The 24,004-nt window shown below is 48.8% G+C and overlaps 1 protein-coding gene across 1 annotated transcript in view; it reads right to left on the bottom strand.

Annotated features, from left to right (window-relative positions):
- LOC142582723 (alpha-L-fucosidase-like) overlaps window positions 1-22,868 on the bottom strand; it is a 73,994-nt gene extending 51,126 nt beyond the window's left edge. The window contains exon 1 of the mRNA XM_075692703.1: window positions 22,783-22,868. Within this exon, the coding sequence (XP_075548818.1) occupies window positions 22,783-22,786 (4 nt within the window). The 5' untranslated portion in view covers window positions 22,787-22,868. The remainder of the gene's footprint in view (window positions 1-22,782) is intronic.
- Window positions 22,869-24,004: the final 1,136 nt, after the last annotated feature.

Genomic DNA, 24,004 nt, shown 5'->3' with positions numbered 1-24,004 from the left:
GCGTGCGCGTCGTATTTTGGAGGCAATCTGCGGTAGACTCGAAGGCTAGCCGACCTGAGATAGCTGACGGATTCGTGTATGCTCTGTTCTCGCGCACATAGTTCGCGTTGAAGCGAAAGGCAGCATGAAGGGGAGTTCCCTCGCCACTGCTGCCGCTATTCACCACGTCAACGTTTTGATAGCCAGGGTCTGCGGTGATTGATTGAGATTTGTTCGTGTTTGTCTGTGCACGCGTGACAATGTGCTTATTAATTTAGTCAGTAAGCGAATGTTTACAGCAGTTTATGCAGCTTATAAAACTAACCTTACTTCGTATAGGTGTCTAACAATTTGCCATCGCTATCAATAGATAGCAAACAATGGAAAATCCACCTCAGTAGCGATCACCTTCGAAGGTCCACACATCCCTTTCTATGTGAAGGTGGCCAGCTAGTACACATGATGCCGCCAATACCGCAGATCGGTACAATACTGCAAGGCCTGCTCATAGATGGGCCAATGGCAGGGCGTATCCCCCAACCCAAACAGAAATATCTACAACCGGTGCGAGGTGCTGAAGCCACAAGCACACTACGAATGGAGAAGGAAAGCAAGGAGTGCGAGCAAAGACTCAAACCAAGACCACCACTCCTGTACGTAAGGGAAAGAAGAAAATCAAGACGCAGGCAGCCATCTATAACGAGGGAGACAAGGCCAAGGACCTCGCAATATGAAACAAATGAAACCGGCAGACTATCCAGCCCAGCTTATATCAGGTCGAGGTCTGCAACTAAGAGAATGATCAACGAGTGCAAAAACGGCAACAACAAGAACAGCAAAAGATCAGCTGGGCTAACCAGCCCCAAGTAAAAAAACCGACCCATTTTCCTATAATCGGGAATAGAGTACAAGATGTACAAGGCCCGAGCCAAAGACGATGCTGAACAGAGAAATGAGTTCCGGGCCGAATTGTCTCAGACCGTCGATACCAAGCACATTTGCCGCAGTCACCGCTCAAGCAGCCCTACAAACGCTCCGCCCAGAGATCACTCAGATGGACAACGAGCTCAGCCAATGTATATCTGTTCTAGAAAAGGATAGAGCAACCGGCAAGAAAAAAGCCAGAATATCCCATCGGAGAAGCCCAGATGAACGAGAACAAGATGGCGAGTAAGACAGCACAGAAGAAAGGAGCAACCCAAACCCTCAAAATTTGAGAATAGAATTGCAGCGCAATAAATTGGAAATGGCAAAATCTACTTCACCTATGCACTCTACACCAACTGGACGTCGTTGCATTACAGAAACATGTTATAAAGATGCGCGGCTACGAAATGCCCATTGCTCAGGTAAGGACCCGCATGGCCGTCCTGATCAAGAAACATCACACGACGCAGCAACACCACATCAATCACAGAATCGAACACACTCTGATCGAGCTGGTTCCTCACAAGAAAACTCTACAGAGCCTCTACATCTTGAATGTATACAGTCCACCGCACGATACCCTCAAGTACTTGGACAAGTTCCTGGGAGAAGTGAAGAAAGTCACCAAGGGTCAAAATCTCCTCGTGGTGGGCGACTTGAACGCTCCACACGTGGCTTGGGGACACCGAGAAATACAAGAAGGGTATGAAGGTGCACAAGGCGACACAACACAACCAGCTGACGTGGTGGATCGATGCTCAAATACCAACTAGAATCAGCAACAGCGTCTCAACAGGCACAAGCCCAGACGAGATCTTCTGCAATAGCCTAAGGCAAGTCCACTGGTCGAGACTGGACGAGACTCTGGGCAACGACGATCGCATCATGCAGACCGAAATCACGCATCATAAAACCTTCGTGAGAGTATGTCAGGCTAAAATTACGGACTGGCCGGATTTCCGCAAAGATGAACACCCCAGTAACCTCGAGGACATCGAGGAGTGGACCAAGGACGTGATGGACTTGGTTACCAAGTACACAAAGACTGTCCAACTCACTGCGCACAATACTGAAGTCCACTTACACCTACTTTTGAACGAGGACTATTGAAGAGATGGAAGAAGCAGAAGAGAAGCCACAAACTCAAGATCCGCTTTGCCGCAGTCTCGCGACAGGTGGCGGAGTACGCTAAAAAACTCGGACGCTAGATTGGAATAAAGTTTACGACCAATTACAGGGAACTCTAAGCAACCGAAAGACCTCGGACGTTTTAAGGACCCTCCTGGCCAAGACGGAATAAAAACAGCCACTGGGCAACACATACACAGACTTACACACAACTTCTAGGGCACCGAGGAAGAACTGTTCGAAGCCTCAACGAGAAATAGTTCCAAGACGAGCAACAACGGAAGGTGCAGCCTGTCATCCACCCGGAGTATAAGGGAGAACGAAACCTAGATCTACACCAACCTTTCACCAAGTCGGAGATGGTGGCAGCCTTAAAAACCTTACAAGAACTACAACGCCCAGATAGCTCAAAATTAACAACGAGATTCTCCTTAATCTGGAAGATGGGGTAACGGAGAGATTTCTAAATTAGATCAATGAAAGGTGGAAGACCGGCAGTATACCGGCTTCCTGGAAGCAAGCGGACGTGACGAAGACGAAACTCGACAAGCCCATCAAGGTACAGAGCTTGCGCCCAATCTACCTCACGTCGTCCGCGGGGAAACATTCGAGCACATGGCCCACAATCGACTGTCGCCCTACTTGGAAGAAGGCGAACCCCAGCCGAAAACTATGTTTGGTTGGCCTAACCTCTCCACCCAGGACATTCTACTTCAGCCGAAAGAGGAAGTTATCAACGGCGTCAGAACATGCAACAAGGGTACCATCCTGGCACTCGACATAAAGGGGGTATTCGACAACGCCTCCATCAAAGCAGTGGTCAACAGCCTAGAACATACCAACCGCGAACGGCGGACGCACATCTACATCCGGGACTTCCTGACTGGTCGAACGGCGACCATAGGCCTGGGGAACCTCAGGACCGACAATATCCAAATACCGCAGAAAGGAACCCTCCAGGGGTCGGTGATCTCCCCGTTGCTGTTCAATATAGCGATGAGGGAACTGCCGAACCTCTTGCGGAACATCCGGGGTGTCCGTCACGCAACATACGCGGACAACCTGACCTTGTGGACGTCCACAGGGTCGGCGGGCGAAAAACAAGACGCCTTGCAGGAAGTCATATCGAGAGGACCGAGTGTTATCTACACCGCTTTGGTCTCTCATACGCCCCGGAAAAGTTGGAGCTCCTAACCCTCAAAAAAGAGGACGACAGGGCTGCCTCCCCAGGAGGCACCGAACCCAACGTTAGCTCTGCACGGAGTTAACATACCCAAGGTGGGCGTACTCCGTATCCTGCATTTTACTTTCCAGAAGGACGGTGCCGGTCTAGCTACCGCTAAAAAGCTGCAAGCGACAATTACCCAAGTCGCGCACCAGAGTGAGTGACAGAAAGCACGACCTGAAGGAGCAGGAGACGATCAACTTAATACAAGCCCTCATAATCAGCAGTGTCATTTACGGCACCCCGTACCTTGGTTTCAAAAACAGCGAGAGGGACAAACTGAATACGCTCATGCGAAATACCTGCAAGATGTCACTGGGGTTTCCCCCGACGACGTCAATGGAGGAGTTACTCAGCCCGGACATTGACAATACTTGGGAGCAACTGGCAGAGGACCACAAGACGAGTCAAACAGAGCGACTGAAGCTCGTCAGCACTAGCAGGGGCACGCTGAGAAGACTTGGCTACCCAGTCGAGTATGAATCCAGAAAATAGCGGGCCCCTCTACCTCTAAGGGAGAAGATCACGGTGCCCAGTATCGCGAGAAAAATGCACCTGGAATACAACACATAAAGCAGGAAAACGAGAGTACAAGCTCTACGTTAGGTCTACGAAGGATCAAGAAGAGAAGCCAGATGCACCGACACTGCAAAGTACAAGAACAGAGCGGCCCACGATGTTAGCGTGATCAACGGCCAGGGAGAACAGGTAGCAGCGGCCTCGGTGAACAGTCCAGACATCGACTCTGCGGAAGAAACGGCGATAGCTTTGGCGGCAACGATGGGTAAGCGAGGGGAAGATCACATCCCCCCCCACAGTCATCACGGCCTCACAAACAGCACGCAGAAATTTCCAAAAGGGCCGCATTTCCGTACAAGTCCTGAGCCTCCTCGAGAAACTGCGCAACTTTCAAGAACTATACATTGCCTTTGCCCCGGCACACGAGTCCCTGGCGGGTAACCTAGCGGCTTACGCCGGTGCCCGAGATCGCATTCTCCAGGCTTTACCACCGGGTTCACGAGCCCCGGTTCACCCACACAATGGCATGCTGAAAAGCTACAACAACATCCTTAGCCACTAGAGGCTGGCTAGAAGGACCTGCTCACCCCTGCATCCCAAGTTGACCCGAGAAGACGCGGTGATTTCCCGGAAAAAACAGACTGGCACATTCCCGCACGCATCCCTGCTGCAAGCCATGTATCCTGCGAGCTACGCTTACAAGTACGCCTTCTTCTCTGCGCCGAATGCCCTCTACCACATGGTATGGGAATGTGGGCACAACCCATCGACACCATACATCACCGGAGCAACCGTTCTGCAGTGGGAGGCCCCGCTGACAAGCTCAGGCCGACGGCACCCTGGACAGGGACGCCACCCACCTCGGACGATTCTATCGTCAGCTAATTTCTATAAATAAACTTTTTTCCTCCTCACTATCATGCTTCGCAAGCTTTCGCACCAAATTGTGACTATTTTTCAGTAAGTGTGGCCTCATCTTGGATCTGTACAGCCAAAATGCTTTTGCCCTTTCTGTTCACGCTGACAGCGACGCTTCGAACGCATGGCAGCGTGCCGCGAACATACATACGCGACAAAATGTTTCGGGAGAGTTGCGTTTGCTCTAGAAATGGATTAAGCTAGATGTGGATCGCCTTCTCCTTGTACTCTCTCACAGTTGCTTATACTCCGCCTCAAACGCTTCGTCACTGATGTGACCATAAAGCTCGTTATTAGTTCTTGTCAGCTCCTCATTATTATTATTGAGCCGCTCGTAAATTGAATAAAGCTGTCGCGCTGTCCCCGCGTAGTTTTGTAGAAACGCACTTGCCTAATGAAAAAATTGGAGGCTTAACCTTAGCATATCCTTAGCGTTTGGAGGCATCTTGACCGCATACACGCCCGGCGCAAAGACGCTGGCGCGGTTGCGGGCACAGAGACCGACACGACGGCGGGCGCGCGCCGCTTCATCCCTGGCGTGACATCACATATCACGTGATGCAGCGATGGTGGCGCCGCCGCCGCGTCGCGCGCGACGGCGCGAACCGAAGCATAGAGGCCTCCGCCGGGCGACGTCCGACGGCGCGATATGAGGCCCCATCTGCAGCCGGTGTGACGTCATCACGTGACGTCACATCATGTGATCTCACTTCAGGGTCAATGGTGGCCACCGCCGGGAGGCGACCGACGGCGCGATATGAGGCCCCATCTGCAGCCGGTGTGACGTCATCACGTGACGTCATGTCACGTGACCCAACTTCAGGGTCAATGGTGGCCACCGCCGGGCGTCGCGCGAAGGCCCGAAACCTACGTTAATATGCTTCGCATAATAATCTTGCTGTTCTGCGCCCATCGTAGAAAAAGAAAAGGAGGAACCGACCGGCAGCGCATGCACCCGTAGCGCGCGGAAGCGAACGAGCAGGCAGGCCGCCGTTCCCACCGACCAGCCGTTGCAGTCACGACGCTCTCCCGCCTCTGGCCTATTAGGGAACATTTCTCGATCAGGACGGTCCAACACACTGCCAGGAAGACCACCTAGGACAAAGACCCGGCCATCAGACGACGTTGCGTCGCCACGAAGGACGGACGACAAATCTGCGACGGTTTCGCCAAAGGCGAGGAAAAGAGGGGTCGAGACACTGCTTAGAAGACGACGAAGACGACAATCTCCGCTGTCCAGAAGGTCGTTCCTGGAGACAACCGCAAGAGAAAATTCGTGATAACAGGCGATTCGTCCACCGAAGACGTTGGCGGTAAGGAATCGCCCAAGCCAAGATGGCGCACCTCAAAATCCAGGGGTCCAGCTCAGTTAAACCACTGGATCATTACACGATGGGCGAGACACCAAAGACACCTGCTGCCACTGCTTCGAAGTGCAAAGAGACCAGCTTAAGAAAGCCTAGCGGTCATGGACGACGCGGCGCTGGCGCGTCGGTCGCGCGGGTGGTGGTGGACGTGAAAGTTGCGCCCTTAAAAACTAGTGCTTCGGCACTCGTGAAAGCGACGACAGGAATAACCGCTCGAGAGCGTCACCAAGGACGCTCGAAACCAGCAACCAGCATGGACCGGCCCCAACGTCGTTCGACCACGCTGAAGAGGCGCGCGAGAGCAAGATCTGCTAACAACCAGCGTCTGCAGCCGCGATGCTCTCCCACCTCTTGGCGACAACGGAACATTCCTGGAAGAGCACCGGAGATTCTACGACTCCGCACGCAAGCAGCACTAAGTCGTCATCACGGCGTAAGCAGCAGGTGCAGTGGCGAACAGCTACGTGAGACACCGGAGACACTTGTCACCACGGCTTCGAAGGGCAGGGAGACCAATTTCAGAAAGCCCAACGGTCATGGACGACGCAGCGCTTGCGCGACGGTCGGGCGGGCGGTTGTCGACGTGAAAGATGCGCGCTTCAACACGGATGCTTCGGCACTCGTGAAGGCGACGGTAGGAATGACGGCTCAAAAGCATCACCAAGGACGCTCGGAACCAGGAACCAGCATGGACCAGCCCCAACGTTGTTCGACCACGCTGAAGAGGCGCGCGAGAACAGGATCAGCTAACAACCAGCCTCTGCAGCCGCGATGCTCTCCCAACTTTTGGCGACAACGGAACATTCCTGGAAGAGCACCGGAGATTCTACGACTCCGCACGCCAGCAGCACTAAGTCGTCATCACGGCGTAAGCAGCAGGTGCAGTGGCGAACAGCTACGCGAGACACCGGAGACACTTGTCACCACGGCTTCGAAGGGCAGGGAGACCAACTTCAGAAAGCCCACCGGTCATAAACGACGCAGCGCTTGCGCGACGGTCGGGCGGGCGGTTGTCGACGTGAAAGATGCGCGCTTCAACACGGATGCTTCGGCACTCGTGAAGGCGACGGTACGAATGACGGCTCAAAAGCGTCACCAAGGACGTTCGGAACCAGGAACCAGCATGGACCAGCCCCTACGTTGTTCGACCACGCTAAAGAGGCGCGCGAGAACAGGATCAGCTAACAACCAGCCTCTGCAGCGGCGATCTTCTCCCAACTTTTGGCGACAACGGAACATTCCTGGAAGAGCACCGGATATTCTACGACTCCGCACGCAAGCAGCACCAAGTCGTCATCAAGGCGTCGGCACAAGCTGCAGCGGCCAACTGCTACGCGGGACAAGGGAGACACACGAAGAAAGCGCTGCGCCGGAAGATTCACTGTTAGCTACCGCCATCCAAGTCGCCAGTACTTGCGGCACGGCCGCACGCGAAGGTCGGCGACGACTTCTTGAAAGGGCAATTAATTTTTCATTCGCTTCTTGCTTCCGCGAGCCCTTGGCACCTTCACCGCTGCCTTCTGAGCAAGCTCAGCTAGAAGGTAACAGCCGTGGCGAGGTGTTCAGAACAATAATGCGGCCAGTGTAGCTTGCGTCTGGGTGACAAAGATGATAACTGCACGGAACAATGCAACGGTTTACAACCCGAGTTTCTGAACGACAGCTTCTATTTTATTTAGTGCGCATGACAGACTACCGTGTCCAGTGTATTTAGAATGTGTTTGACCTTTTCTCTTGATCATTTGGAGAGAAAAACATGCATGTGATTTTCAAGCGTCACGACAGGCGGACCTTGTCGCGCTGTCGCGTCGTGCTGTGGGAGAACTACATAGAACTACATGGATGCGACAACGCGAAAAAAATTTCGATGAATTTAATTTATTGTCCGAATAAATACAGTATTGTATACCCCCGTAAAGTGATTGCAAACGTGCGCAAAGCCTGTGTTTTAACCAAAGTGTCATTATACCTTTAGTATGCCGTCATCTACAGTAAAAATGTTACATGTTGTTAGCATTAAAGGCTGTGCCCCCTGCCCCACCCCCTCCCCTCCCATCTGGGAAGTAGAAATCAAAACACTTTCGCGGCTCTCGGTGGCGGCTTAGACCTAACAGTGTCAAAACAGTTGAATTGACAAAACGTCGTCAATACTTCGACCTCAGCAAGAGATGAAACGAAACGAAGGCTGATTTGAACCTTTCTTCCTGTCACGGTGGCGCGTACAATAAGCAAGGAGGAATTCACGCCGAAGCTGTCGAAGAGGATGGACTAGCTGCTACCATGTTGTTGCGCAATTAACGCGGCAACCGAAAGCAGCCTCCGTGCTGTCTTCCGGGTGACAAGAAACATTTTCTGGCAAGCCAGAAAAATAAAAACTGCGAGGCGACAACGCTGGCGGCTCGCCAACCGCAGCGGCAGAACCTGTCGCTCAACATTGTCAGTTGTCACCGCCGCTCGAAAAATCATGTGCGTGTGGTTCAGCGTTTAATAAATGCACTATATTGTTACGTGTAGAAAGACACAGACGGAAGAGGCGAAGAGGCTATTTACAGGCTATTTACACTGGACTGTAGCCAGAGCACCAGGCCGAGATTCGCTCGCGCCAAGGGCACCGACCCACTTCGTCGTTGTTCTCGCGGCGGCTCTTCTCTTGAGTATCTCCCGATAATATCGTAATACTACCCCCCGACGGCAAAAGTGCCGTCACGGTGCTGTTAAATATCCAAGGCGCGTGGAGAGTTGAAGGGCTTGAGTCGGGCGACGTGGACAAAGTCACTGGTTGTCACAGCGGAGGACGTAGTGGGCGTGGCTAGAACAATTTCATAGGTGACATCGGTCACTTGGCGGAGCACGCAATATGGGCCTGTATAACAGGAAAGCAATTTCTCACAAAGGCCAACTTTACGCGATGGTGACCAAAGCAACACAAGGGTGCCGGGCACAAAATGGACATCACGGTGACGGAGGTCGTAGCGTTGCTTGTGTTTGTCCTGAGAACTTGTAGACGAACGCGCGCAAGTTGTCGAACATGGTCAGCACGGGCGATTGCATCACGGGCATAAGTGCTAGTTGAAGCTGTGGTGGACGTAAGCACAGTGTCTAGTAGTAGCGTCGGTTCTCGGCCATACAAGAGGTAAAACGGGGAAAAGCCGGCAGTTTCGAGACGGGAAGAGTTGTACGCAAAGGTGATGTAAGGTAGAGCCAGGTCCCAGTCACGGTGGTCGTCTGAAACGTATTTCGATAGCATGTCGGTAAGCGTGCGGTTCAAACGCTCAGTGAGGCCGTTCGTTTGAGGGTGCTAGGAGGTGGTAAATTTATGCTGTATGGAGCAGGCCCGCATGATGTCGTCAATGACTTTGGCCAAAAACGTACAGCCACGGTCTGTTAGCAATTAACGCGGAGCACCATGCATCAAAATTATAGTGGGGGCGGGACCATCACTGTCAACATGTCTCGCACTCCGCGCTTTTGCGCATTACAGGTGTACCTGCCGCTTTTCCTGCTGTCAACCACAGCCTTGCCTCCTGGTGAACCCGAATGCCCTTCCAGCCCCATACCATTGACGCCGCTCTGCTATCAACCGCACTACCCCTACCGTACTGCTCCGCTCGTCATCTCCGCCTACTGCGCATCATCCAAGTCTACGATGACGTTACCAACCACAGTCGATATAAGAAGGCGCCAGTGCGACAGTTTCTTCAGTGGGCGCGGGACCATCACTGTCAACATGTCTCACACTCCGCGCTTTTGCGCATTACAGGTGTGTAACGTTTTTTCCATGTATGCCAGAAGGAGCGACGACCGTTTCCTATTATTGTTCCCGCGCCCACGAGTGCTCCGTGATATTGCTGTTGATTGTTTTTCAATGGGTGTTTTATTACTATGCTCTGGAGATATTGAGTCGAACCCAGGTCCCCCGACTCGTTCTCAGTCCTTGGCTGAACTGCAGTCCTTGCCTGACGAGCCAGGCGAACAGATGAAAGTCATATTTCATATTCTAAAAGATCTTCAGGCTCGATCCGTGCAAGCAGCAAAAATCCAGTCTGATATGGTCACTGACATTAAAGCCATCAAAGCCAGTCAAAAAAATATCGAAATCAAAATTGGCGCCATCGAAAAACGACTAGATGACCTTGAAGATAAAACGGACTCACTTGACCAAATTGATCACGAAATAGCCACCATCCAGACCTCCGTACAGTCGCTGTCAATCAATTCTGCTTCTTTGCAATCACGGCAGACCGAACTTGAAGATCAATCACGACGCTGCAACCTCATTTTTTATGGATTAGATGACCACCGGGAATCGTGGGCGGAATCGGAAGAAAAAATTAAAGTAGTTTTGGCTGACGCACTTGACATCCTTCCGGATTCAGCCATTGAACGCGCTCATCGCCTAGGTCAATATTCGCCAGGAAAACAACGTCCGATCATAGTAAAATTTACTAACTTTAAGATAAAAGAGATAGTCCTCTCTGCCCGGAAAAAGCCGAAGGACAAAAACGTCACAGTTAATGAAGATTACTCACCTGCTACACGTCACGCTCGAAAGAAATTAACCGAGTTTGCCAAAAGTGCATCCGACGGAGGTCTGTATCAGCTCCGATATAACAAATTACTAATGAATAAGAAATACTACATGTACGATCCCGAATCTAACTGGGTTAACGAGCATACGAAGCAACCGCCATCACATGATAGTCATCCTACTAACTCTGTTAAACAGCACGCGCAGAAACCGCCCTCAGCTGATAATGCCACCAGTTCGGCTCACGGCAGTCCGTAGGGACGCGCGAGGGGATGTGGACGCTCTTTTTCGCAGATATCCGTTCTTTTTACTAACATCCGCAGTATCATCAGCAAACGTGACTGCCTTAAGTCCGCCATCGACACCTGCAGCGCTGATATTGTGGTATTAACTGAAACCTGGTTACGTCCTGAAATTCAAGACCACGGACTCTTTCTTATTGCAAATAATTACTCCATCTATCGCTGCGATCGCATTGGGCGACAAGGAGGAGGCGTACTGCTCGCTATCACGAAAAATTGCGCTTCACAGTGCATCCACGTCAACACCCCTTTAGAAACTGTCTGGGCATGCGTCGCCCTAAATCATAAAAAAGTTATCATTGGGGTCTGTTATCGGCCCCCTACCTATACACAGAACTTCGTAAATGAATTACACGATGTTGTTAACATCGTTTCATCCCGTTACCCAAACTGCCCATTACTTTTGCTTGGTGATTTTAATATGCCAAACATAACCTGGTCTAACACTGTCCCCACGATACACCTACCTTCCACGCTAGCTAAAGAATTTTTAGAAATGTGCTCCGTTTTTTCTCTCGAACAGCTTGTAACTGAACCGACTAGAACCACAGACTCTGCTGCTAATACCCTTGACCTTGTTCTCGCTTCACAGCCCGACCTAGTTTCCAACATCGTTCACGTTCCAGGAATGAGCGACCACTCTTTACTCTTTTTTCACTTAAATCTCGCACAACCTAAACATACCAAAAGGACTGTAACCATCCGTAATTACAATAAAGCAGACTTTGACGCGATTAATAGAGAATTATGCTCATTTCTTGATGTTTTCCTGCAGGATTTCGACAGCCGTACAGTGGAAACTAACTGGGCAATCTTCGCAGAAAAAGTTACTTACCTAACCAACAAGTACATTCCCATTCGCATCGTAATTAGCAAGTCAGACGCTCCCTGGTATAATGTTCATATAAGACGGTTATCAAATAAAAAGAGTCCATTGTACAGGTCGGCAAAGTTTTCCTCGAGTGAAGCTCGTTGGAGCGCCTACCGATTGGCTTCAAGCGAATATGTATCAGCGCTAAGAAACGCCAGAAACAATTTTTTATGTCACACGCTGCCGTCCATGTTAACAAATGATACCAAAAAATTCTGGCGCGTTATTAACCAAAAAGATGATCACACCATAACTCTTGTAGATAACTCTGGGAATGCCATACCCTGTGATCATATCGCATCCGTCCTCAATGAAACATTTTTCCAAAACTTTTCTGTAACCTGTAATGTTTCCCCACCCACTGCACCTTGTTATGATTACCAGGCTATGTTTCCAATTACAATTCAACCCTGTGGCATCGAAACCGTGATTAAATCATTGCGTCTCTCCTCTGCTCCTGGCCATGACCTAATTTCCGTGAAATTTTTGCACAGCACTGTTGTTTATTCATCTATTTTACTAGCAAAACTTTTTCAACAGTCGCTTGACACAGGATACCTGCCCCTTGATTGGAAAGTCGGTAAGGTGATTCCACTTTAGAAATCAGGTGACAAGCATTCTCCTCTCAATTATCGGCCTATTTCACTAACCAGTATCCCATGCAAAATTTTAGAACATATCCTATATTCACAGCTTGCTAACTTTCTTGAGTCAAATTCATTTTTTTCAAGTTCACAGCATGGCTTTCGAATAACATATTCTTGTGAAACGCAGCTGGCTTCCTTCATACATAAGCTACACCTAATTCTTGATACTCGTTCAATGGCGGATTGCATTTTCCTAGACTACTCCAAAGCTTTCGATAAAGTCTCACAAACTGCTACTTCACAAACTACAGCTCATGAACATTGACCCCAAACTTCTTGCTTGGATTGAGTGTTTCCTTAAAAACCGTTCACAATACGTGTCAACTAATAATCTTCACTCTCAATCAAACCCTGTCCATTCCGGCGTCCCACAAGGCTCCGTCCTCGGGCCTCTTCTTTTTCTAATCTACATCAACGACTTGCCTTCTTCTGTTTCCTCTCATATCCATTTATTTGCGGATGACTGCGTAATCTTCAGAGAAATAACAAGCAGTGACGATGTAACCGCTCTTCAGACTGACCTGAACGCTATTTCATTGTGGTGTAAAACATGGCTAATGGAACTTAACCTCACAAAATGTAAATCTCTTCGTGTATCAAGAACTTGCAACAGTATCCCCACTTATTCCTTAGATCATGTCCTCTTAGAATCGGTAGGCTCATACAAGTACCTTGGTGTACACATCACTTCCACTCTCACTTGGTCTGCACATATCACATACATAATTAACAATGCTAATCGTATGCTTGGTTACATCCGCCGCAACTTTTCTAAAGCGCCCTCTTCCCTCAAACTGCTGTTGTACAAAACATTAATACGTCCGAAACTAGAGTACGCCGCATCCATCTGGGACCCTCATCATGAAAACCTAATACATTCACTAGAAATGGTCCAAAATAACTCGGTTCGCTTCATTCTTTCCAACTATAACAGGACCGCTAGCATATCTTTAATGAAATCAAGCGTTAATCTACCATCCCTAGCCTCACGTCGCAAAGCGTTTCGTATCTGTCTGTTCCATAAGATGTTTCATCATCCACACCTGCGTAGCGAATTAATCCCTACCCCACGTCACCTATCATCTCGATTAGATCATGCCTACAAGGTCGGTGTCCCATTTTGTAGAACTAACGCTTTCTTCCAGTCATTTATGCCTCGTACAGCAGCAGAGTGGAATCACCTTCCCGCACTGACAGCCACCATCAAAGATTACCAGCTTTTCAAGGACGCCTTAGCTAATATTGTATGAGTAGACACACTTGTTAACTTTTATTGCAATACTCCTATTCCTTGTATCATATTTCCTATTTTTTTCTTGTTTTGTATGCCTGTAACCCCTCCCCTCTCCAATGCCAATGGCCCTGAGGGTACATGAAATAAATAAATAAAAATAAATAAATATCATGTAGAAGGAAGTCCGCGACACCAGCTCCGCAACTGGTCGGAAAGGCGCGGGTTACGGCGTAGCGGGTCGAGTAGTCAGCCGCGACTGCAACCCACTTGTTTCCTGATGTAGATTTCGGAAATGGGCCGAGAAGGTCTAGGCCAACACAATGGAAGGGCTCGGCAGGGATGTCGAGTGGCTACAGGTAACCAGAGGGGAGCTGGGAAGGCTTCTTGCGTCGTTGTCAAAGTTCACAAGCGGCGACGTAACGTCGTACGGAACGGGCAAGGCCCGGCAAGAAAAAACGGCGACGTACACGGTCATAGGTTCGAGATACGCCGAGGTGTCCTGCCGTTGGTGCGTCGTGAAGCTCTTCTAGAACGGTTGAGCGGAGGTGTTTAGGTATGACAAGTAGGGAACTCAGAGCCGTCCGGATGAAGGTTACGACGGTACAGAGCAGCATCGCGGAGGACGAAGAGGCGTAGAGTGGCATCGGCCGGAGAGTGTTCAAAACGGTCGATGAGTGCTCTGATGTAGGCGTCACGACATTGCTCGTCGGCGAAATGAAGCAGCTGTGATACAGAGAATACGCAAGCAGCACTGGTACTATTGGAGGAGTCAGGGTCGTCAACAGGGTAATGCGACAAGCTGTCAGCGTCTTGATGCAGGCGGCCAGACTTGTAGACCACGTAATATGAAAATTCTTGTAGCATCAAAGCCCATCAACCAAGCCGGCCGGTAGGATCTTTTAGCGATGAGAGCCAGAAGAGGGCATGATGGTCAGTGACTACGGAAAAAGGGCGACCGTAAAGGTAAAGATGGAACTTCGCAACCGCCCAGACAGCAACAAGGCACTCTCGTTCCGTAATGGAATAGTTGCGCTCCGATGGTGCTAGGAGGCGGCTCGCATAAACAATAACGCGATCCTGGCCACGCTGACGATGGGCTAAGACGGCACCTACGCCGTGACCGCTAGCATCTGTGCGCAATTCTGTAGGGGCATCAGGGTCGAAGTGGGCTAGAATGGTTGGTGAGGTTAAAAGAGTGACGAGACGAGAGAAAACGGCGGCTTCTGAAGTGCCCCACGAGAATTGTACGCCTTTATTCAAAAGATTAGCCCTTTACTGCACAATTTTTTGTTTCCTCAAAATATTATTCATCGAGTTGTAGGGAAGGATAACAGTAGCTGTGCTCCCATGGAAACTAACTTTAGCGAATTTCTGTAGTTTGAATTCGCAGAAAAAGGGTATGTTGCGTATTTGCAACAACGTGCAAATCCTTAAGAAGTTGAAGGTGAAAAATATACTCAGTGCCATTCATACTCGGATGTTCATTTGCACGTGACAATCGTTGGTGCACCTACTATTTAGTGTGGAACACTAAGAAGCAATTGTTGCTTGTGCACCAAAGGTGGTTCCCACACTTCGTGCAGTACGTCATGCAGATTCCCGTGCAGCCAGAAAACAATGCAGTGTTTTCGTGTTATTGTCAAAACTTAGAACATAGAAGCACAGACTGTGCTTCTATACAAGGTTGTGCCCGGTGATGACGCGACACGACAGCGTGCGGATGCACCGCTTCCTTTTGAAAAGAAAATTAGACCTGAAAACATTTTTCACACATATTGAATCAAACCGGATTTACACTCTTTGTTGTCTTCACTCCAGGAAAGGTCGCTGCGTTCACAATCGGAAAGCATTGCTCGGCCATAAAAGCGTTTGGAAGCCATTTCACTTTTCTGAAGAAAATAAACCATGTACACGTTGTTGCATTTGCGCAACATAGCATCGTTTTGTCGCCAGGAACAAACTATTCCTAGATAACAATGCTTTTTTGGATCTACAGAGTCAGGAGGTTGTGGAGCTTAGCGCAAGAATTTTTTTTTCGCTTTGTCTTATGGAAAAACAACTTTACGATTGGCAAAACTTATCTGTATCAATGCTCGTGAGCGCGCGCAGCCTCCCTCACGTTTGTTTTGGTAGAAAATGTGAAGGATGAGCACAGATGTAGAACAAGGCGGCTCGTTTTTTAGACGAATGCTGCGGAAATGCAACAATGTGTACAGGCAGCTCTAAACAGACTTTGCTTCTGTGTTTAACGCCGTTCATCGGAATGTTGCGTAAATGCAACAAGGTGCAGCAAAGGGTTAGTGAGGGGTCTAGCAATTGTCGCAAAATCTGGAACAAAACGACGAAACTACGAGCATAGTCCTACAAAACTTCGGACGTCTGCGGCTGTCTTCGGAACCGGAAAGTCTCGGACAGCGCGAGTCCTGTCGGGATCAGGCTGTACTCCGGAAGCGTCAACGAGATGGTCCAGAAGAGTAATTTGACGGTGGCCAAAACGACATTTGGACGAGTTAAGTTGCAGCTTCGCCTTTCGAAATACATCAAGTATAGTTGTTAGACGCTCAAGGTGAGTGTCGAACGTTGGCGAGAAGACGATGACGTCGTCGAGGTAGAAGAAGCATGTGGACCATTTGAAATCTTGAAGCAAGGAGTCCATCATACGCTCAAAGGTGGCAGGGGCGTTGCATCATCCAAACTGCATTATTTAAATTGGTATAGGCCATCATGTGTGATGAACGCGATTTTTTCTCTGTCCATATCGTCAACAGCAATCTGCTAGTATCCTTAACGAATATCAATAGAAGAGAAATAGCTGGAACTGTGGAGGCAGTCAAGGGCATCGTCTAGACTTGGGAGCGGGTAGACATCCTTCTTAGTAATGTTGTTCAGATGACGGTAGTCTACACAGAAGCGCCATGTGCCGTCCTTCTTCTTAACCAACACCACAGGTGACGCCCAGGGACTCGAAGAAGGCTCAATGATGTTTTTATCTAGCATTTTGTTCACTTCACTTTGAATTACTCGGCGTTCCGACGCAGGAACGGTCGTCGGTGAATAGGCATAGCATCGCCAGTAAGAAACCGATGCTTGACCGCGAGCGTCCGGCCTAAGGACAATCGTCGAAGTCGAAAATATCTCGGTGGAACGATAATACTTGGCAAAGGTATTCAGCCTGCGCAGAGGACAGGTCCGTCGCAACCATATTCTTTATGTTGGAATCGGCGCCCGAGGATGGCGCGAGGAAGCCTGCGAAGCCCGCAAGAACCATCAGTTGATAACGCTGCCACATGATGGTCACCGAGACAATCAACGTTGGCAAGGCAAATACCTTGCGGTAGAATTTCCTTTGCCAATCCAAAGTTAAAGATAGGTGTGCGAGTGCGGTTCGCAGTAATAGTAAGTATAGTGTGAGGCACGGTAACGTCATAATACAGTGGAATGTCGGGCAGAGGAGTGACGAGGTACTCGCCATGAGGTACTGGTAGGGAAGACAACAGTTCAATAAAGGCTATTGACTTTGGCAGCAGGCGAAAAAAGCCGGTGGGGCGTAAGCGGCACTAGGGTGCGTCAGAAGGTTCTGCAAGAATCGGCAACTCAAGGCGAAGGGTACTGGCAGAGCAGTCAATAAGAGCACAATGCGCGGAGAGCAAGTCGAGGCCGAGAATTAGGTCGTGGGGGCAATGAGCAATCACGGTGAAGAGGACAGGAGTGTGAGAAATCATGGTGAAGAAGACCGGCTATGCTGACACGTGCCGTCCACATGCCGACGATAGGCACAGTACCGCCATCCGCAACGCGGACGACGCGTGCTGACGCTGGGGTGAGGAGCTTTTTGAGCCGTCGTCGGAAGGTAGCACTCAGAAAGATGTGCGCCTGTATCGATGAGTGCAGTGACAGGATAGCCGGCACGTCAATGTCAAGAAGGTTTTGGTTCGTAGGTAACGTGAGCAGAGCATTTGAGGGCAGGGTCGACAACGCAGCTTCACCTCCAGAAGCTGCAGTGCCTAGTTTTCCGGCTGGGTCCGGGACGCGATAGGCGGAGAAGAGAAGCGGCGGGGTTGGGGCGAACGAGGCTGATGGCGTCGAGGTGAGGGCGAGCCGCTGTAGCGAAGGTACGGAGCAGGGACATCAGCGGCAGTGGGTTCATGGCGGGTGGCATAGGGAACAGAAGGCCCAAAGGTGCGGGAATAAGTGGCGGCGTATGTCCGAGGAGGTGGTGGCCATCGGTTGCGGCAGTGACGAGCGACGTGGCCGATGCGACAGCAGTGGAAGCAGATCGGCCTGTCATTAGGGGTACGCCATTCGAACTGGTTGCGGCGAGATATGGCAGAAAAGGACTGTCGGGGACGAGGAAACCAGTAGAGAACTGGGGAACGCTGGGTTGAGACGTTGAACACACGGAGTTTAGACCCATGTTCTCAAATTCCTGTCTGACTACGGCCTGAATCATCGCAATTGTGGTTGCTGGCGGATTGGGAGGCGTCGCGGAGAAAGCTGGCGAACAGGCGCCCTCGAGCTCGCGGCGAACAATACGGGTGACGTGGTCACAGGAGGTGGCCTGACGCCGCCATATATGGATGTTGGGCGCGCTGCACCCGTCAGCAGTTGCGGAGGTAGGGTATTTTCCATTGCACGTCAATTCACTTCAGCATGTCGTTTGAGCAAATGATACAACCATTGTATTTAAAGAAAGCGAAATGATTGAATACTAAATACATGATAATTTATTTACTCTGCAATTACAATGACACCCTAGAAAACACCTAAAGGAATGTCATATCACCTTCATTATTAACGCTACAGCGTTAAGGGCCACGTGTCGCAAAAAATCAGGCGTCGGACGTCATTTCGCGAAAGATCCCTCCGAACCGCACGAAGGCCCTCCGCATGGCGCATAGGCGTTACTGAAATAACTGAATTCCTCAGAGTAAAATGCGTCAGAAAAATCGTAATGTACGACCTAAAAACACCCTACAGATATGCTAGCGTCGAATTGTAATTCGAATATATCAGTAAAAATATTTCTGTTACGCCATAACTCGAACACAAACTCCTTTTCCAGCGTTTCTACCGTTCATTGAGCGACGCGGACCGCCCGGTTCCTTGCAACAACACTATCCAGATGGTGCTCACCTCCGCGCGTCCACAAGAAAGCTCCGGTTACCGAGAAGCGTGACAAGCAGTCAGGGATCTTGCAATGCTATCGCTTTCCACTGCCCCAAATTTTTTCTCTGAAATCATCATTCATTTCAGTGCATCATGATTCGTGACTGAAGTAGTTACGACAAAAAGGGCTGTTTCCTTTATTTTTTTAGTTCTCACAATAATTGTCGATGGAGCCAGCATTTCACCTGAATAGGTATGCCGCTTAATCAGAACATTCTGGTTGGACACATTACGACCACCGTGACGACTGGTGTATCATTGCGGAGCTTTACAACCCGATGAATCTATGGCACGTTAATTTACGAGGCTTTTCACTAAGACCAAATGAAGAGTCTACATGTAAGCCTTGCATGTATAGGCTCCCGAGGACCAAAGGTACAGCATCCCGACAAAGATCCAAAGCGGCACAGCCACGAAGCTTCGCGATGATCCACATTACAGACGCCGCTAGCGTCGAGCGAGATGGAGCCTTCAGTACGAGCGGGAAGAATGCGCGCTGTATTTGTTCCGTTATAATGACCAGAGTGTTGAACAAGACCGTATTTGTTTTGGGGACAATGAAGTACACAAGCAATGGAAACAACTCGTCAAGAGTACACTAGTAAGCACAGAGCGAACTAACTTATCTAATATCGGTGGTTCAAACTGTATAAAAGTGGACACCCTCGTGAACCTCGCAGTTTTCTACCTTGTTTGAAAATGTGCCTGAAGTTGATCCTGGGCCGGAATTGCAGAAACACCCAGTTCGTCTCCTTCGCATCAGCGAAGAAAATGTGAAAGAAGTGCTGCAGTAGGTGGAGCGCGGGTGCCGAGCTAAGTAACTTATTCAGAACATACGCGTGACGCCCTGTACGTCCCTGGTTAGAAGGTCTTGTCCGCGTCTGCTAAGACGAAGCCTGCTCCAAGAAGGTCGCCTTTAAGACAAGAGCAACCAAAGAAGTATGATTGAAGTTTCACCGCCTTATTTGTCGGGGCCATAATTATTTCATGAATGCACATTTTTAATCGCTTATTCTTGGTCGTTCTTGGTCGCCGCCAGAGGAATGTTTACAGAGCGATAGAAAACTTTATTATTGAGGCCCGCCGTCTGCCTGCCTAATTATGTTTTTTTTTGTCGCCCTCTGTCTATTTCTTTGTGATATTTCTCCTCTTCTTATGCTCATGCCAGTCTGACTGGCCTCAATTTTATAATTTTGTTCCTCCCTTAAATATTTCGCAGACATTCGATTTAAGTTTTAAGACTGATCAAATTTTCGTTAGTCACGCCGCCCAATTCTTGGTCGATTCCTGAAAGTGGGTATGTACCAGGATTCCTGAGGTCATCACAACCTTTAATCGCAAAAATGACGACCGGTGTAACGCAAAAAGAAAACAAAAAACGAAGAAAAAAGGAAAGAAAAGCAGGACTGAGATAGACACCACCGGCTTTATCTCCGTCAAGTAAGTTGTAATTAATGCACTCGCACTTTTATAAAGCAAATTTTTCTCGCCCGTCTTGCTGCATACCGGTTGCTTCAACGACGCTTGTCTCGAAGTATTATGAACAACTGATTCGACTCAGAATTTGTCGTTTTTGCTAGCTAAATATATAGCCACTGGCGGACAACAGGAGGTGCACTAGCATTGCCATTGAAGTCAGTCCTGAACTGGTTCGCCCAAATTATAATTTTAATAACTATATTAGGTAAGCAATTCGAATGGCATGATTCAGTCTGTCAAGCCTGAATGTGCTCAAGCTACATCCACTATGGGTACGAATTCTGAGAAAAGCATTAGTTTCGACATGTACACCTTCAAACTTGCGACGAAATTAATCAGTATTCTACTTACAATTTGTATTTTGCAGCTGACTTTTGGGGACTACTATATCTAAAGTGGCGCTATTGTCAGAATTCATACTATCGAGCACGCCGCCAGCACTGACTAGCTCCAGTTGCAACATGTGCGCTAAAGAAACTAAAATCAATTGCTACACTTTTTTTAATTTAAATGGCGTATTGACGTTGATTGTATATTTCGTCATATCCACCGTTGCTCTAATTATATTAATTCCAGCAAAAGATTGTCGCGTTATCTGAATGCCCCAAGATTTCATAATTGTGTTATATAGCTTCCCAACAATGTGTTGGCAAGCTGTAGTTGGTGGGACATTATTATCACCAGCCTACATCGCGTCTGTATCGGGCACGTGCGCCTCGTCTACAGATGATATGGACACGCGCAGTGCGCGTTTACCGAAGATATAAGTACAGCACATGCATTAAACGAGCATTCTTGTTCTGCACACCCTGCTGTCGCCTCAGTCATGCCTTAGGATGATACATGGTGTCAGAATTCCACAAACGAGACTCGCGAGTGTGTTTTGTGGTGGTCACCACGTACAGGGCCGGACGACCGGACAGTCGTACAGGCATGCCTGGGCGCTATAAGTTCCATCGTGGCGGAAACCTTCGCGAAAGCGATGGCGATTCGCAAGGGAGAGAGAAAGCAGAAGAACACAGTGATTCTATCAGATTCAAGAGAGGTGTGCAGCCTATACCTCCCACCAAATCAAATGACCACCACCACAGGGTCGTGTGGTGCCCCGGTCACGAGGACCAGGAAGGTAACGAGACAGCGAACTTTATAGCCCGAGCTAAGCGCGCGATAGGGCGGGCTCTCACAGTGCCTCTGGAGGTCCAACCGCAAATCATAATACGATAACCGCGTGAGATTCTTGCTGATCAAGCAACCACTCGAGAAACCTATGCGCCCCCTCACAAACATCTGAATGGGAGAGACGCACACGATTGGAGAAAGATTAAAACAATTGAGAAAGATTGTTTCCACACCTCAGCAGGATGAACGCCACGTTCCAAGCCAGATAACAACAGTAGGGATGCCACTGGTGTGGAGAGAGCCCTACACTCATCCACATCACATTCGGATGCACTAAACTCCCGGCAGATGTACGCACCATGCGGGAACTCACAACACACATCAAATTAACGGAGAAGTGGGAGACACTCCTGTTTAGCAACTGGAGGGCCAATTGACCCTAATACACTAGGTCAGGCGTACAGCGGAGGCCACCGGCGCTCTGGTCTGAGGGCCCGACCATTTCTACTGGACTACCTCACGCTAGCAATAAAGCATTTTTATTTCTACTACTTCTACTGCATGGTTTCCAACTACACCTGTCTTTCGTCTCCTAAACTCCATTTTATGCCCTCAATTTCCTGATTTTATTCACAACCTGAGTTAGTTCTCTGCCGTCCTCTGCTTGCAAAAGTTAAAGCGTATTCTTTTGTTCTTGTTCATTAGCAGTGTTTAACATGCCGTAATAACTCGAGACAGACGTCCTATATACACCTCGTAAATGTTATAATGCCCCCCGAAGTAAATGTATCAACGTTCTCCAGTATGACTATTGAATTGAACCAATAACAAGATTATGTATAGGAAGCGAAGCAAAATACAGATAGCATAGATACACATATAGATACACGGCAACTTTTTTTTAAACACTTTCGTTTCCCTTTATCTTATCACTTCTACAATTCAAGCTAACAAGAATATTACAAGTAACTTCCCCTGTGCTTTCTATGGCTTCATTATCTGTTGGATTCATATCCGTGGTTGCGGCTAACAAAAATTGGGGCCTGTTTACTTCCCCTTCTTTTCATTCAATGCAAGCGACAACCAGCCATTTTAAACAGTATAAGGTAAAGAGCACAATAGAAGGAATCTACATAGTGAAGACAGCATACTAGATGAACATTTACAAACAAATAAAAATCCATCAAAAAAGTTATGCACTTCGGACGACCAGGAAGCGGCAGAGTTGTTGCCATTGGATCGAATAATCACGAAGAATGGCACCAGCAACAACAGCAAAAAAATATCTTTTTTTCACTGGCATGAACACGCGAGCAGCCCAAACGGCTAGGAAAAAATCATGCGTGGTCGCCCGGAAGTGCGACGGAGCTCACCCATGGCTGTTTTCTGCAGCTGACGGGAGACTGCGCCTGTTTGGTGAGATGCTGCGCTATGGCGGCTGACACTCGAGCTAAGGCGAGATAAGTGAGGGAAAAGCGAGGCTCCATCGCTGCGCCGGTGCGTGAGCGGCTTCCCCCTGATAGCGTCACGATGAACCAGATACGCGCTATCGCACAATAGTATCGCAATCTGTTCACAACTTTGCTTGCCTATGCTGCTGTGGTGATATATACGCAGAATGAAAGCGAGTTTACAGGAAAAAGCAATTGCCTCCAACTTATAATATTGCTGACGTGGATGGAAGTATATACAGGGTGGTTCAGCGAACATTTTGAAAAATTTGTAAAGGTTGCCTGTGGCACATAGGCACAATTCTAGTTCATGAGCTGGTCTACTCGAAGCGGCGGACATTACTTGCAGAAAAAAAATTGAAATGCATAATCGATTAATCATCAAAATTTCACTAATTTTTTAACCAATGACTTTATGGCCCATATTGCAATTTACAAAGCCTAGCCGTGGAGTTTCAAGGCGAATGCACTTGGCACGAATTCTCAGGACGACACCAGTTTCGCGATAGTAATTTCCGAAGTTTGCGGAGAAATGCATTGGCGTTCCATTTACATTCTTAATAAAACTTCGTTTTATGCATTCAAGCACAAAAGTAAGTCGTCGGGAGACATCATCAGCTTCGCCTTTTCGGCGTTAGCGCCGCGTGTACTGCGCCTTTAGCACGTGTTCTGCTTGTTCACATTACGGTGGCTTATACGATCTGATGTCGTCGACTCATCGTGACGTCGCACAAAGCAGCTACCCCTTTCAGTTCCGGTTCCTCTTTTACTGGTCATTAAGAACTGCGTTTCCGAGCAAACTGAAGCACCCTACCGGTGACAGGAATGTCAATGCCATTTGAAAACGACAGCATCCCAATATAGCAAAAAAAAAAAACGCCGGAGTTGCCCATTAACGTTCACCTAAATATAAGTACACGAACGTTTTTGCATTGCACACCCATAGAATTGCGGCCACCGTGGAATTATGCAACCCGTGGCCTCAAGCTCAGCAGCGTAACGCCACAGCCACAGCGCTACTTAAGGCGGGTACGTTTTGTCATAGTGCCTTTGGCGAACGTTTTTTCTAAGTCAAGTCGAATTACCCTTACGTATATATAAAGTTATCCTTGTAATAGCCTGCAGAATGTTTAGCTCCACCAGG

The sequence above is a fragment of the Dermacentor variabilis genome, chromosome 1, assembly GCF_050947875.1.
Source record: "Dermacentor variabilis isolate Ectoservices chromosome 1, ASM5094787v1, whole genome shotgun sequence".
NCBI lineage: Eukaryota > Metazoa > Arthropoda > Arachnida > Ixodida > Ixodidae > Dermacentor > Dermacentor variabilis.
The sequence above is the reverse complement of the archived record's forward strand: the minus strand, read 5'-3'. Positions and strand labels throughout refer to the sequence as shown.